This window comes from Ursus americanus, chromosome 7 (genome assembly GCF_024610735.1).
Source record: "Ursus americanus isolate L20-20 chromosome 7, mUrsAme1.1.p, whole genome shotgun sequence".
NCBI classification, from domain to species: domain Eukaryota; kingdom Metazoa; phylum Chordata; class Mammalia; order Carnivora; family Ursidae; genus Ursus; species Ursus americanus.
Genome location: NC_142133.1, coordinates 4631976 through 4648221, shown reverse-complemented (window position 1 = coordinate 4648221; position 16246 = coordinate 4631976). Strand labels below are relative to the sequence as shown.

The following is a 16246-nucleotide window of genomic DNA, read 5'->3' as shown; positions in this document are numbered from 1 at the left end:
CATACCTCCTATCTCCTACAGCTAGGTCTATATGTATTGATATTGCTTGGGGTTTGTTGGGCTTCCTAATCTGAGGGTCAGTGTCTTTCAACAAATTTGGAAAATCTTCCGCGTTACTTCTTTGAGTGTTGTTTCCTCCATACTCTATTATCTCTTCCCAAAATGTTATTCAAGTATATTAGCTTCAGTTATATTTTTCCTTTCTTCTTCAAATATATGTCTCCTGTTACCTACTCAGATTTTCAATTTTCTCTCTTATTTCTTTAAATATATTAGACTTCTTTTTTTATTGTTTTTTTTTCCAATATCTGAAGAAGTCTTTGTGGATCTGTTACCCTCTGTCTTCCATTCATTGTTTTTCACTCATAATGTCTTCTCCTTGATTCCGTGTAATGTCTTAATTCCTGTTCTTTTTCTTTAGAGCTTCATTCGATCGAGAAATATTTGATGCCTGATTTAAGCTGAATTCTTCCAGATGTCACTTGCATCTCCCTTTATCAGTGCTCTTGGGTGCAGGGCCAGGGGGAGGGGGAGTCTTACCAAACCGGGACCACTGTAGATTAAATTCTCCACTTGTGGATTTATAGACCCCATATGGACACCTTGCAGTTAAGATTCTCCTGGGTGCTCTCTCCACACCCGCTCATCCATCCCTACCCAGCTGTTTGAAAGAAAGCATCCTCATTGCCCCCTTCAGTGTGATGGGCTTATTTATTTATCCATCTAGGTGGATTCCTTACTTTTGTATCATTTAAGAGATACATCTAGAACAACTTTTTAAAAAAATTATATTCAGCATTTTATTTGCCCTCATTGAAGATTTACTCGGGTTATCTAATCTGACATACTACTATTTGGTCATTTATTTCAAATCAGACATTCTTCACCTTTTTTGTGTGTCTAGGAATCTCTCTGAAGCATAATGCTTTTTAATATATGAAATATATAGGATTACAAATGAAACCAATTATACTGAAAAAGTCACCAACATATTAAAAGACACATTTGTGATATAGTAATAAATGTGCTATAAGTAACAAGATCTGGTGACAGGTAGACAATTACAGTAATTTCCAAGTAGTGAAAGTATTTCGAGATATTCATAAAAAGTATATTGTGATTTGTATGCATGACAAAATCCCAGGCATATCTGATTTGTATGTATGACAAAATCCCAGGTAAGAGCTAAGACTATTGCGGTTTGTTGCCTGTATTTATAATTAAAGAAAAGTCTAGATTTGAGTTAGGGGGTAGTAAAAACAAATAACATAAGATTTTCCCCCATTCAAGTTCATGAAACTCTTTATTAAAAGGGATTTCCAGTCCAATTCCTATAGCATATCCAGAGTGAAAGTTCCCAATTGTTTTTATGTTAAAGGTGAAAACACATGATGAGTCCTACAAGTTCTGGGCCCTGCCTCTTCCTTTAGCTTCCTCTTGTCCTCACTCCCTCTTGCTCTGTGATTCAGCCACTTCAGCCATTCAATCCCTTCAGCATGCCATCTACTCTCTCCTTCTGGAAGTTTCTCTCTCCTTCTTCTGCCTGGTTAATTCCCAGACTTCCTTCAGTGTTCAGTGTTGTCATTCCCCCTCCCCAGTTCTTCCAGGCCAGCTTCCCCGCACAGGCTCTGATACAGTGCTGTGATGCAGCACTTCCCTAGAGAAAATCATCACCTGGACCATTATCTGACAAACCTCTTTCTCTCCTGGATTGTAAACTCCAGGACAGACAGCATGACCATCTCTTCACCACTGAATCCCCAGAACCTAGCACAGAGCCCATCAGAGTAAGTGCTCTTCAGTCTGGGTTGGATGGAGCCTGACTGCTTTTGGGAAGGGAAACGTTGATCTAGTCTCATTTTTGAGGAAAATAGCCAGAAGAGTTGGATGACAGACACTTCCTAAGATACAAAGTGAGTTAGGAACGGTACAGGAACTATAAGCCAGTATTGGGGATCCTTCCCATACCAGATGATCTCTCTCCTTCCTCCCCAGGACAAGTACCACATACCTTAGCTTGTTTTTTTCCCCACCCCTATGGCAGTGTCCACCTCCTCCCTCCAAAGTGTGCCTCAATGGGCCTAGAATTTTCTGAACCTGTACTCAGACTGGAAACCATCAACTTCTCCTCACCTCACCACTGCACTGATAGCCTTCTGACCAGAAGCTCACGTGACCAAGGGTGAGCACTTGAGGCCAGGCTGGGTGGGAAGCTTTCCCAAGCTTGATCAGAGGCCCTTGGCCAAGTGCCTTCCACGTCATCCCATCTAATTCTCTGAGTGTCCCTTTTTAAATCAAGAAATACTGTTTTTTTTTTTTTATGGATCAGAATTACTCTCCAGAACTTTATAAACCAACTACTTTCCTATAAAGCTTCAACAAAGGGCAAAAAATGTCATTGTAACAAGATGAAAAGAATGGAAATGGAAGGACAGCATGTGCCTAGACATTGCTCTCCCCCTCTTCCTCTACCGCATCCTTTTAAAGACTGAGTAGACAGCATCTGCGGGAACATGACTAGGAATCCATGCTGGGGATGGGATGCCTGGAGTACCAGACTGCTCGTTTTCAAACATCTGAAGGGCTGTTCAGAGAAAAAAGTCTTTGTCTTGTTCTTGGAGAGCCCCGAGGGCAGAATCAGAACTCAATTTTAGCTCAAACTTCCAAACATAGAATGGGTTGCTTCACAAAGTTAAGTGTTTCCAGCAGGGTGAGTGAACATTTTGTGAAGACTGTTGAAAATTCTGCATTTGAAGATCAAAGTTTCTTCAAGTTTGAGATCATGGGATACCCAGTGGTGATTCTTGTACAACAGCGACTCACTTCTCCATCCCCGCTGAGCCCTTGTGAAGAGATCTAGGACCTGATTCCTCTGACTAAACTTTTTTCTCTCATAAAACTAGGAGTGTATATACATAAGGATCATAGGCAAGACTAGATAATGGTAGAAACGTTAGAGCCAAAAGAAATACACCCCATTCAGGCTACGGACCGCTAAATAAATGTTCAAGGAAGTCTTGTCACTACTTTTCTGGTAGTTTGGGATCTGCCCTGCTTCTGCATCATATTGTAGCAACCAGAGGAAAAAAGGGAAATATATTCAGGAAATCTGGATTTATAACAGCTGTGTCTTTTCCTTGAAAGTTCATTTCTTTTCTTGCAAATAAATACTTAGTCCACCTAACATAAAACAGCCCGGGGAGAGGGCAGAGAAAAACACCCAGAGGTGCCACTGCTGTGACCATCAGCATTAAACAGAGGCCGAGAAGCAGCGGAAGAGGCAGCTCTAGTAGTTCTGAACAAAATGTGTGGAGTAGACTCTTATAACGGATGTGTGGGTGCGTTGGATGTAATTCATGGCTAGTTTTCTGTTGTTGTTTTTAATTGAGCTCTGTCATCCTATTTTCTGATTTCCAGTTCCTTTTCCCTTTCTGCTGAGAAATGGATTTTGTGAAAATAAACCAGGAAATGGTGAAATAGAACATGGTAAATAAGCATCCAGTATCAAAGAAGCCCAAATGCTGATAGGAACGCTGACGGAGGGTCCTTATTGCGCTGACAACAGATGAATTTCACCTCCTGCCATTTGATCTGTGAAACTAGGAATGACAATTTTGATTAATTGTCCATCCATGACCTTTCCAGCTGGCCAGCTGACTCAGACAGGGTTCTGTTGTGGGAAGAATAAACACAATTATCATCATTTCCTCTTCACATCTGTGTATCACGGCAACCCCACGGTCACATTTAAAGTAGGAAAATCAGGTGTTATCACCTTCACCTACGTCTTTTTTGTGTATCTTCAACAAGTTTTATTTCATTAATACTTGGTTAATGAAATTCCATTTTTAGATCCTGATTCTTATTTAATCCTTCACAATGCCTACTAAATTTTCCTTGATTTTAAAGTGATCTTTCAAATTCAAGTTTTGTCAGGAAGACAACACACAGCATCAAGCACAACCATGATATAACTGGAATACTTCACATGATTGGATTTCAGCATCGTGTGATCATGTGATTCCCCCCCCCTTCCATTTATGGCGGAATATATTGATCAGGGTTTTCAAATACAGTATCAGCCTTGTATCCCTGAATAAGTTCCACTGGTCATGGTACATAGTTCTTTTTATGCTGTTGTTGAATTCAATTTACTAACTTCTTATTTAAAATTTTTGCACCTAAAAATTAAGTAAAATAAAAAATTTGCACCTATATTTATGAGGGATATTGTTCTGTAGTTCTTTTATTGTACTCATTGCCTGGTTCTGATGTCAGAGTAATACTGCTTTATCAAATAAATTGGGAAGTGTTCTTCCTCTTTTAGTTTCTGGAAGAGATTGTGTAGAAATGATGTGAATTCTTCTTTAAATATTTGGTAGAATTCTCCAGTGAACCCTTCTGGGTCTGGAGGTTTTTCAGGAGGCCTGCAATACCTACTATTCACTTATATTCTCTTGATGTCTCCAAATTGGTGTCATTGGCCACTTACGTTTAATGTAATTATCATGTTAAGGCTTGAATCTGCCTTTTTGCTTTTTGTTTTCTGCTTGTTGTGTTTTTGTTTCCTTTCCCCACCTTCCTATGGGTCACTCTGCCCCCCTTTTATTTTTACAATTCTATTGGCTCATTGGGGTATGTCTCTGTATAGGTCTCTCAGTGGTCACTCTAGATATTACATTATATATACATGTGACTTCTCAAAATCTTCTGAGGTCAACTTTTACGAGTTTGAGTGTAACATGGAAACTTCTTACCCTCCAGCATTTATATACAGTTGCCTTATTTCCTTTAAATTAATTGAAAACCACAAGAGTGTTTTCATTTTTGCTTCGACCATCCAACATAATTTTAAAAACTTAAGAGAAAGAAAACCTATTACATTTACCCATATTTTTGCTCTTTCCACGTTCTTTCTTCCTTCTTGATATCCCAAGGTTCCATCTTTTATCATTTCCCTTTTGTTTAAATAATTTTACTTTAGTCATGCTTTTAGGATGGGACTGCTGTGAAAACTTCTCATACTTTTCCTTCATCTGAGAGGAAGGAAGGCTTTCCCCTCCATTTCTGAAGGATATTTTCACTGGATATAGAATTCTGGATTGACAGTTCTTTTCTTCCAGCACCTGCAAAATGTGCCACTTATTTGTGGACTCCATGATTTCTGATGAGAAACTCATGGCCATCCTAATTGTTTTGCCCCAAGAGGCAATGTGTCATTTCCCTTTGACTGTCTTTGAAACTGTTTTCCTTTGGCTTTAGTTTTCAGTTTTACTATTATGCATCTTGGCATGGATTTCTTTGGGGTTATCTTATCGGGGGTTCACTTTGCATTTTGAATCTGTTGGTTTATGTTGCTTTGACAACTTTAGGAAATTGTCCATTCTTTTTCTTCGAATTTTTTTTTTTTCAGTTCCACCTCCCCCTCTCGAGCTCTCCTGGGACTCCAATGACTTGACTTTTTTCATTATAGTCCCACACATCTTTTTTTCAGTCTACTTGTTCAGACAGGGTAATTTCTACTGTTTCATCTTCAAGTTCATGGAGTCTGCCCTTTGCCCTTTCCACTCTGCTGTTGAATTCACCCACAGAGCTTTTTTTTTTTTTTTTTTTTTTCACATCTAAAAATTCCATTTAATTCTTTATACCTCCTCTTTGCTGAGATCTATTTTTCATGCTTCAAGCACATTTATGATTGCTCACTGAAGTATTTTTTATGATGTCTGCTTCAAAATATTTGTCAGGTGGGGATGAGAAAGGTATAGTATCAGTAATTGAAGTAGTGTCTACTGAATGGTGACCGACGGTAGCCACACTTGTGAGCATACTGTAATGTATAGAATTGCCAAATCACTATGCTATACACCTCAAACTATGCAACACGGCGTTTTAACTACAATCCAATACAAAAAATTAAAAAGAAAGTATTTGTTAGATGATTCTAACATCTGTCATCTTCTCTTAATTCATTTGAGATCTTCTGGGTTCTTGGTGTGATGTGATTTTTCACGTCTTGGTGATGTGAAACCTGGTTGAACATTCTAAGATAAAACTCTGGGCCTTGGCAGGCCTTCTCTGACACCACTCCTGTGAGTGAGGAGCACTGCTCTTTATCGCCTGGTGGGGGTAGAAGTCCAGGCTCCTCAATGATGATAATCAGGCTGGAAGGGGAGGGCACACCCCATTACTGGGGTTGCTTTGGAACTACTGATCAAAGTGCTGAAAGTCCTGACTCTCCACTAGGGTTCCTCTGACACCACCCCAGTGGGAAGTGAAAGGGGTGTGTCAATACTGCTAGTGGGGGTGGAAGTCCAGGACCCCCACACGGTTTGACATAATGGAGATGGGGTCATTGCCACCCACCAGAGATGCAAGTCCCAGATCCAGCTGTCTAGTTCCTAGCTCCTGCTAGGTCTTCCCTGATACAATTGGGGTGTGGGGTGGGGAGAGGGTTGAAGCATCTTGTAAAGCCAGGCAAGGGGAACTTCAGGCCCCACTTGGCCTTTGCTGGCAGGAATGGGGGGGGGGTCAGTTGCAATTTTTTCACATGGTATTTGGCTTCTGTATCAGAGCCTAACTCTGACCTGGGGAAAGGGAAATCATGTCAGCCCTCCTAGACATTATCCCACCTAAAAGGAGGAAAAAAAACCCAAGATTTTTGATAGTGAAATCCCTACTTTTCCTTCCCATAGCACAGCTGTAGATAAAAATGACCCTTGTTCCCCAAATGTGCCTAGGGTACAAAGAGGACACAGTCAAGAATTTTTAATACAGAGAAAACAGGTGGGTTAATCTTGGTAATGAGAACAAAGCCCTATTGGAGTCATTGAAGCAGTGTGCACCCCCACCTCCAGATACTGTAGTAAACGGTTCTCAGGGCAATGCAATTTTTCAATTCCCTATCAAATGTAATAATCAACCACAGAGAAAGTCTAGGTGATACACACAAATCACCTTCCTATGCAAATTGAAACGCTAAAACTCACACCTCCTTTGCCCCAGGAAATCACTGAGGACTTCCCAGATTTCCCACCGTCTCTTATGTGGCCAAATTAAAACTCACTTTCATGGCCAGACCAGCATTTCACTCAATACAACTTCGAGACTGAGAACCAAGTCAAGCTCCCAGTTCAACTCGGAACTATTAGAGTGGCAGCCCCCCCAGTGCCATGCCATGACCAAAGACTCCACCAGGGTTCAAGAGTAGCCAGGCTGCTGCAAGAGTCTACTTGGGGCCAGTGGGCCAGGCTCAGTACTGAAGAGCACATAGGCGAAATCCAGCATGTTCTGACTCTGTAATGTGTACCTTGCTTGAGCTCACTCACTGTCATTGAAGGAAGAGCAGTTGTACCCCAGCAGTGAAACCCAGGTCAGGAGCCAATCCTGAAATGCAGGGACACCATCATCTAACCACCCACCTGCCCTTCCCAGGCTCCCTCACTACCACTTTCCTCTCTCCCTGGGACAGTCACATGCTCACTCCAAAGCTTACATTATTTCCCTGGATGCATTACCCTTTTCCTTCAGGGGAATTAGACATGATCCCTCTTCCCCTTCTTCCTTGTTCCCTGAAAACTTTTATGAAAATCACGGGGATGAAAGTCAAAAGAATTCCAGAATTCTAGACACGAGCAAATAAAAAGGTAAGAGAATTCTCAACCCCAGGGCTTTTTTGGGTACCTCCAAACTGCTCTGCCCAGCTTAGCTCTACAAAAGTTCCCTCCAGGTCTCTGCTCATTCTGCGGTGTCTGAGGTCACCATTAGCAGCTCCCAAACTTCTCAGCTCTGTTCACCTCTGCCCAGTAAATGGTGTATCGCACAGTTTGGGCCAAAATAATAATTAAAATAAGAAACCTTTGCCAGGGGCGACTGGGTGGCACAGTGGTTAAGCGTCTGCCTTCGGCTCAGGGCGTGATCCCGGCGATCTGGGATCGAGCCCCACATCAGGCTCTTCTGCTGGGAGCCTGCTTCTTCCTCTCCCACTCCCCCTGCTTGTGTTCCCTCTCTCGCTGGCTGTCTCTATCTCTGTCGAATGAATAAAATCTTTAAAAAAAAAAAAAAAGAAACCTTTGCCAATCCTCTCTTTCTTTTTCACACAATGTCTGATCTAGCAACAACTGAGTTCCAGAATCTTCTGGGGAATTTAGCATGACAAATAAAACAAAACCACAGCTTCCTTGGCCTGGCCTCAGTGATTCTGATAGGAAAAACATGTCCAATTAAAAAAAAAAAAATCCCCAAGTGATTGTGAAGGGCAGGCAAGTCTGGCTTACCCTGGTTAGTTATGGAAACACGCATTCTGCTCAAATGCTCAAGCTCTCATGGTGCCAGGTCAGGTTCTGTTGCTGTCGTGCAGAGCCAGCTGGCTTGGAAAATGTAGTTGCTTTAACTCCCTGCATTGTTCTCCCATTTATTACAAAAGGAACACAAAACTCCTAACACTGGAGCTTGAAAAATTCTTAATGAAAGCAAAAGCTCTCAAAGTTTTCACTCAGTGTGCCTAGTTTACAGATTTTACAACAAATGGCACTTCTTTTTCTCCATCTGGTCTGTGCTGTCAGAGAAGGACACACAGTGATTCAAACCCTGGGTGAGACGGGAAAAGTCTCTCCACACAGCAGTTAATATCACATGCAGATTCAGCCCCAGGAGCAGAGCAATGTTTTTAATATTCACTCATCAAGTTACATATACAAACCTGGATGTTTTCGGATTTTTCCTTTAAATTCTACAGTATTTTTCTTAGCAATCCAACAATGCACTGTGCAAAGCAGAGAGCCAACCTTTAAAACTGCACGTGTGTTTCAATATTTTATTAAAATAGCATATTTAACCACTGTTAACCAAGAATACGTTAACTTTGTCCCCCCCCCCACCCACACCCCAAATACGCAGCACAACACAGTAGTGATTTCAAATATCCTTGATCGTGATAACCAACAGAAGTATTTCAAAGTCAAGTTTGCAACTAAAAACTAGACCTTGGAAAAATTCTGAATTAAAAAGAAACATAAAGCTCTCAAACAGAATTCTTTTATCTGCCTGAAGAATAAATGCCGGTGTGTCACCCACCTGACAATACTGCTAAATTTGCTTTTTTTTTTTTTTTGTCCTTTATGCATAGTATAATGTCTCATTTATAAGTACCCACTTTTATAAATAAAATTGGCATTTTTCACCCCATTTAATGTTCCTTTTCAGCTTCACAAAGAAACCAGTAAATAAAACTGTCAATGACAGTCACGACATATGCTCTCATAGCAAGATAAAAAACGTGAAAATACGCAAAGATGCATCTACGCTATTTTACATAAAAAGACAGATTTTAAAAAGTGCAAGGCAAAATTTGCAGTTTTCTGAGGGGAGGTTTTAGGCACATCCATTTCTTTAAAGCAAGCTTCAGAATGAAATTCCAGTTTGTTCTTCATGACACCTGTTTTAAGTCTTTCTTTAAAAAAAAAGAAAAAAGAAAAAAAAAATACATCCCATCAGTGTGAAACGGAGTCTCCTGTCCCAAGAAGTGAGGTTTTCAGTTATGGCGTGTCCGTCCTTTTTTTATTCTTGCGGGCTTTGGTTTGGGGATGTATTGATTATTTGCCTGGTACTCGAGTTCTTTACGGAAGTAGTGGATGGCTTTGTTTAGACCTTCTTCCAGTGGGACCTGTTTAAAAGAGAAGGTGAGAAGGGGAGACAAGGTCACTGTTGAAAGAAACAGCAGACATGCCCGGGGCCTCGAAGGAAGGAAGTGCTGATGAGCAGTCCGCCCTCTGCAGGGGCACTCACGGCACCGCGGGTGGGTCACATGGCATCATGGCTGGCCAGGAGGAGGTCCTTCCAAAGCTGCTTTCAGAACACACTGGGCAATTTAACAAATCATACCCCCGACGGACATAAGAGGAGCTCTAATCCCCAAAGACCCTGAACCATCTCTTGCTGGTTTGGGGTCTATCCGGTTTGAATCAAACACAAAGAGCACCTGAGAATAAAGCCCTGGTGTGTGTGCCTTTCTTTCGGAAGTGTGTGATGGAGGGAGGGGGCCTTGGGAAGCACCCATGTGTGACCCACACCCCTCACTCTCCTACGGGACATTGACTCCCAGTGACCTAACAGGCTGAGTCTGAGAAGAACCCATGACGACACCACGGAAGCAATCTTAATTTAGAGCCCCTCACTGCAGCCAACAGGAAATCCAACTGGCTGGCCATGAGAAGAACAAGGGGAGAAATCAGAAGGTCAGTAGTGCCAAAGGGCACCCAGAAACTGTTGGGGGAGAAGGGTATGCCTGTTACCTTGACTGTGGTAATGCTTTCACGGGTATAGAAATACATCAAACTTATCACGTTGTACATTTTAAATATAGGCAGTGTGCTGTATGCAAATTGTACCACAACAACACTGTCAAAAAGAAGGATCAAGAAGGGTATATGACTAAATGCTTCTTTGGAGAAGATCCCTCAAAAGTCACTAATGAGCTGAAATTAGTAGGAAGAGAAACTAGTGGTAGATGACTCATCTTCTAAACGTGTTAGAGTGTTATACATCTAAACTCCGGAAAAATAAAAGTACCGACATGCCTCACACAATATAAAAGCAATAGTTACCACATGGCGAGTGTGCGTTTAGCTTTTTAAAAAACATTTTGTTTAAACATAGGCTCTACTCACAAAAGGACCAATGGCAAAGGCATTCTAAAAATGAAGACGTGCACTTGCTGTTTTGTGCGGTGGGAATTCTGACGTAATAAATTTTGTCTGCGCATGACCCTATTTTTAGTGCACTCAACAAATCCCTGCGGCCTTCAGATCACTCAGACCTGTAGATCCCAGTGATAAAATAAGATGGGACTGGAACTCTCAAGTCCCTTTAAGGCCCAACACTGTAAGATTCTACTCACTCAGCTCTCTGGACGGCAGCAGAAGAGGCTACGCCAAAACATGACTGTGAGAGCTCAGGACGCATCACTCCCAAATCTGCCACTTTGCTATATGGACCATGCTGGGCTCAGGCACTTGAACAAGTACAGGGCGAGGCTGTCTCTGAACTTCTCCGACCAGCCCAAACACAGGCCCTCCAATGGCAACTCAGCTGTCCTGAGCCCCCTCCTGGAGGTGTCATCCACCAGGGAGCACTGACTCTCACCACAGGAGAGGGCCCGAGACACAGGCACCAGGGAAACTGTCACCAGCCTCCTATCTTCCCTCTGTTCTTCATAGGGCCCGGTCACAGCTCTTAAAAATCGTTTACTGTCCTCTAAGAGGCTCAGGAGTCCCTCTTCTTTCCCTATTAAGATGGTATTTAGGCCTAAATTCTAAAGCCGCCTCTTGAGTTACTTTTTTTTCCCTGGGGATCCCCCACGTCTACCTGCGGGCCGCCTGTGAATCCACCTGCACACCTTCCCACAGGCCACAAGGAGTCTGTCTAGGAACAGAAAGGCATGGAGGGTCACTGCTCCCTGGCCTTCAAACTCTCACACTCCCAACCTGCTGTTCCACCTTCCTGGGAACTGGGGTGGTTCTGCTCACCCTGGTTCATGCGGCAAGCTCGCCCAACCCTGCACATCCAAGGACATCCTGAGCCAAGTGGAGACAGGCAGGTCAGCCAGGACAACCCAGGCCCAGAGTGCACGTGGCCATTGCCCTGGATGCTTCTTTCACGGAGTAAGCCATGTGTGTGTGCAAGTTTACAAAAGCAGACTCCACGGTGGGCTCCCATTTCCCCCATCACAGAATGAGACACATGAAAGGAGAAGTCATCTAACAGCCTGGAGAAACCCCTAAGTCCGGTCCGCCCAAGCACGCCAGTGCCCTCGAGGACCCACCGTGGGCCACTGTCGATGGGGCAGCATGGGGCTATGTACTCACCACGGGCTCCCACGCCAGCATCATCTTCGCTTTTCTGATATCCGGTTTTCTTTTCTGTGGGTCATCCTGGGCTTCGGAGAGAAACTGAATCTCACTTCCACTACCTGAATTAAGAAAAAAGAAAGGTAAGAGAATCACAAACCACTCTGGGTGGGACTTCTACTGTACCTCTTCATGCAGTGAATAAGGCTGCAGTTGACAGAACACCTTTCTCACGGAGTCACTGACTCACGTGGGGGACTGCACTCTGGCCCCACAAGAACTGGGTAAGAGGCAGTCACTCTGCCTCTACAGGCCTGAGTCACCCCAAGGAAAAGGGCAGGGCTCCCAGGCAGACCACCCACCATCAGCTAACAGAGCAGGCATGCCCACAGAGCCAGACTCCAAAGTAAAAGTGGCAAATGTGGTGTGCGGTCATCTGTGATGCCGACGGCCCCAGTGAGCCACACCTGAGGCATTCACGCACTGCAGGAGCCCCTGGCCTGGACGTGGGCTGCCTTTCAACTTGTTTAACCAAGCAGTTCTGGGCTGATGCCTTATGGAAGACCTAACCATATATGTACCTGCAGGGGTGAGCCCTGAGTCGAGACATAAGACGTGCAGCTACCCTGCTGCAGAGACCACGTGCAGAAGGACAGAAAGCCTAGCTTGTCCAGCACCCTAGCGGGGCCCAGACCTCACTGGCCAGCAGAATGAAGCCACGCTAGGGACCACTGGCAAAGACCTGCAGAGGAAACCCCCAGCGGAGGCCAGCCCTGAGCACAGAATGGCAGACAAATACAACAGTTCCTCTGCAGTTTGGGGTGGTGTGCTACTCAACCTTTCGTAGAACTAGAATGATTGCAATGCCCGAGGATCTTGTCAAAATGCAGATTCTGATCCAGAACACATGGGTGGGGTGTGCGAGTCTACCTTTCTAACAAGCATCTAGGTGACGCTGAAGATGCTGGCCCCAGGGCCGCACTAGGGGTAGAGGATTTGGATGGCCTAGATCCCGGAAAAACTGTTAGATGAGAACATCCCTTCCTTACCTCGGTAGAGACAGGCAGACCCAGAGTGGGAAAGCTGGGGAAGCGGATCTCGGGGAGGCTGCTGGGGCCATGAGATCCTGCAATTTATGCCTGAGGAAGGCCAGCCTCCCTCCTGTCCAAGTGTCCAGAGCTGTTAAGAACATGCTAGTAGATGATAGTTCCAAATCAGGAAGGACAGCCCCAAAGAATTAACCCAGCTAAGTATGGGGTTTGGACAAGTACTCCAGAATGTCCTATGTATCATGGTTACCCTAGTCTAGCCAGCCACACTCTAATCTAGCTGTGTCCTGACTCAAATTTCTTGATCAACCATGGAAAACAGAGCCCCCCGCAGACTTCCCAGAGCTCTAGGAAGCCTGTGATGTGACAAAGGGCTCACCCAGTATGCATGTGCAACACAAGTGCTGTCTGAAAACACAAAAGCTTCTTGTAACTTTCCGAGCACGCCCTTGATTGGGGATACTCCCAATGTCTACACTGCTGCCAACGTGTTGTGATCAGGTTGGCCGGAACTGCCAAAAACTCGAAAATCACCGATGGATTCCATCAGAAACTCACAAGCTGGTGTTGCTCCCTCTTGGCTCTTCGAAATCCATTCTCATCACTGTCCGTGTTTGGAAATAACACCTGTCACCTGTGCAGAGTGATCTACCACAACCGCATCTCAAGCCCTGGGAACAAATCTACTCCTCCCACTCCACCCCGACCTGCTGATACAACTGTGAACACAACCAACCTCCCTTCCCATGCCCCTTCATCTTTATCTTTCCGTTACTTAATTAAAGAATCAGAAGACAATTAAGTGTTCCTGATAAAGTTCTGCTTTTTATCCAATTCAATTAGCTTGTATTAATTACACATTTTCTAATCAGGGTGTTATTAACTGATAGGGTGAGTGCAGCCAATTTCACTCAGCGACGTGTTTGTCTTACTTACCAACAAGGTTTTTAATTAACTGAGCAAATTCTAGGATTGTGTGTTCTTCCGGGTTCCCCTAAGGAAGAAATGGTTGCTGGTTATAAGTGTCATTAGAATAGCACAGACCACCACCCAAACCACACGCATGTCTTCCGAGTATCCACAGGCTGACTCTGGATCTTGGAAAGTCATGAGGCTCCTGCCTCTTCACGTTTCCTCGGGTGCCTCCCTGATCCAGATGATGACTGACCACCTAGTGAAGTACTAGGCTATGCCTGGTCCTGCTTCTGTCCTCCAGACTAACTGTCTGTTGACAAGAATGCCCCTCGGCTAGGTCAAGAGTAACTAATATGGACACGTAGTACCTGGCCAAGAGACAGGACAATTTCCGTATCTAACGTTACTATAACTGCATTGTCACTTTCATAGAAGTTTGGGTCTGCAAAACAAGCTCTCTTAAGACAATATCTTTTCTTCAGGGTGCACTGTGTCAACAACTTGAGCAGTAACAGACTTGCAAACTTGCACGTGGGAGCCGTAATGGAACGGAAAGGCACTCGCAGATGACGGCTCTGGGTAACCAGAGGGAAAGCCTCAGTGTGGTTTATAGAGTGAGCTTGCCTTTAGGAGGCATCAAGGAAAACCATTTTCACCTTTTCTTCCTTCCGTCACACAAGATAGCAGCCACTGCCCCTCTTCCCTTCCCAATCCTGCTACTCTTCTTTGCCACCCCCACCCCCTCGGAGGAGAACACCATCAAGTGTGACAATTAGGTGTCCTACATACGCTGCACTCCCAACTTCCTGGTCTGGCCTGAAGCTGGAAGGAAAGAAAGGCAGGAAGAGACCCTAGTTCTACATACGAGCACCAAGAAAGGACTGACTAGCAAAGTGGAGTGATGGGAACTTGGGAGGGAGGGGCCCCGTCTTTGTCAGGCCTACTGGCAGACACTCTTCAGATTTCAGGGAAGACAGGTTTCTACAAGGGACGGGAGGTCCCAAAGAGCCCTGTGTCAAGGCCCCTCAAAAAGAAAGAAGGAACCTAGTATCTAAAAACAAGACTATAGTTCCTTGGGGAGAGGGGGACATCACTGACAGCATGCACATTTTAAAGGGCCTGGAGCAACACCCAGGATGAAGGTGGCATGGCCTTTACAGTATCAGGAAGGTAAATGCTCAAAAGAAACTGAGGCTCACAAGACATATCTCATTCTGTTTCTAATATCATGTTTCTTGAAAAGTGCAAAAAGCAGCCCTGGCTGAATGCTTGCAGCCATCAGCACCCATAAACTGGTCAACAGCCCAAAAAGGAAGGGAGTGACATCTCCACCTTTTCTATTTGGTAAGAACTCCCTCCCAACTCAGTGAAAAATGAATGCGACAGAACATGTTTCAGATTGCCGGTTACAAAGAAAAGTACAAAGAAAGGTTTTTGAGTGAAGTGGTTTTGAGGAATCAGCAGGCATGGCCACACCTGTGAACCTTAAAACCTTGTAGGACGCATGAGGTGCTTGGGGAGAAGCACCTGAAGCGGACTCCAAGGCTTGTCAAGGTGAGGCCATGGCTCCCGATAAGCTAACGTCAGGGGCCGTTGGCCGAAGCAGAACATTTTTAACGATGGACGGTCTGCACTGAGCACTTCACATTTTAAATGAGATGGAATGAAGCTATTCAGAGGACAGTGAGTGAGTGGGTAGGAGGACTGACATGAACACGAACTCTGGCAGAGAGCTGGGGAGGAAGAGACTCAGAGGGAATGACCCTGCCCTCCACATCCCTGGAAAGTTACCTTACTGCGGAGGCATTGGACTAGCCTGAACGGCCCCCACACTGAGAAGTAAGGCCAGTAGGTAGCTCGTGGAGAATGATATTTTAGTTCTAAATATAAGGAAACGCTTCCTGCCAGTGAGAACCGGCCAGGGACAGAATGAAGTGCTTTGAAGAGACACACATTCACCAAGCAGTAAAACTGCTTAAAAACACAGAGCGAAAGAACCTTACGATCCCTCCAACAGGGAGACTCTGGGACCATAGAAAGCAATGAAGGAAGAAGCAACAAAGGTGCCCAGAGCAGCGAGCTGGACTACAGACGTGATCAGAACCTGGGAAATGTTCTTAACCTCCCTGATCTAAAGCTCACTTAATCAAGTCTTACAGAGATTAGATTATGCCAAACAATGGAGAAACGAATGCACACAAAAAACTGTCCACTCACTGCCACGAACGGCTTTCCCAAACCCAGTCCTTCAGGATGGCAGAGGTGGGTGAGTGTTTATCACAGCACTCACCCATGCCCTGCAGACACTTTACTCCTTTGCATACTCTTATTCTGTGCTTTCCCCCCCTCTACTATTGAGCAAGCAAACACACACATGCCCTACGTGTGTTATGGCAAATAAAGTGAAGGGGGCTGTTCTTTACGGTTTTACAAAAGCAC

General features: G+C 44.4%; 1 protein-coding gene across 2 annotated transcripts in view; it reads right to left on the bottom strand.

The window, feature by feature from the left end:
* Positions 1 to 9089: 9089 nt before the first annotated feature.
* Positions 9090 to 16246, bottom strand: part of UXS1 (UDP-glucuronate decarboxylase 1) — a 96784-nt gene continuing 89627 nt past the window's right edge. For both annotated transcript variants that reach the window (XM_087863231.1, XM_087863232.1), the window contains exons 13-15: positions 13829 to 13886; positions 11862 to 11965; positions 9090 to 9661 (exon numbers count right to left, since the gene is read on the bottom strand). In XM_087863231.1, coding sequence (XP_087719357.1) covers positions 9530 to 9661; positions 11862 to 11965; positions 13829 to 13886 — 294 coding nt within the window. In that variant the 3' untranslated portion in view covers positions 9090 to 9529. The remainder of the gene's footprint in view (positions 9662 to 11861; positions 11966 to 13828; positions 13887 to 16246) is intronic.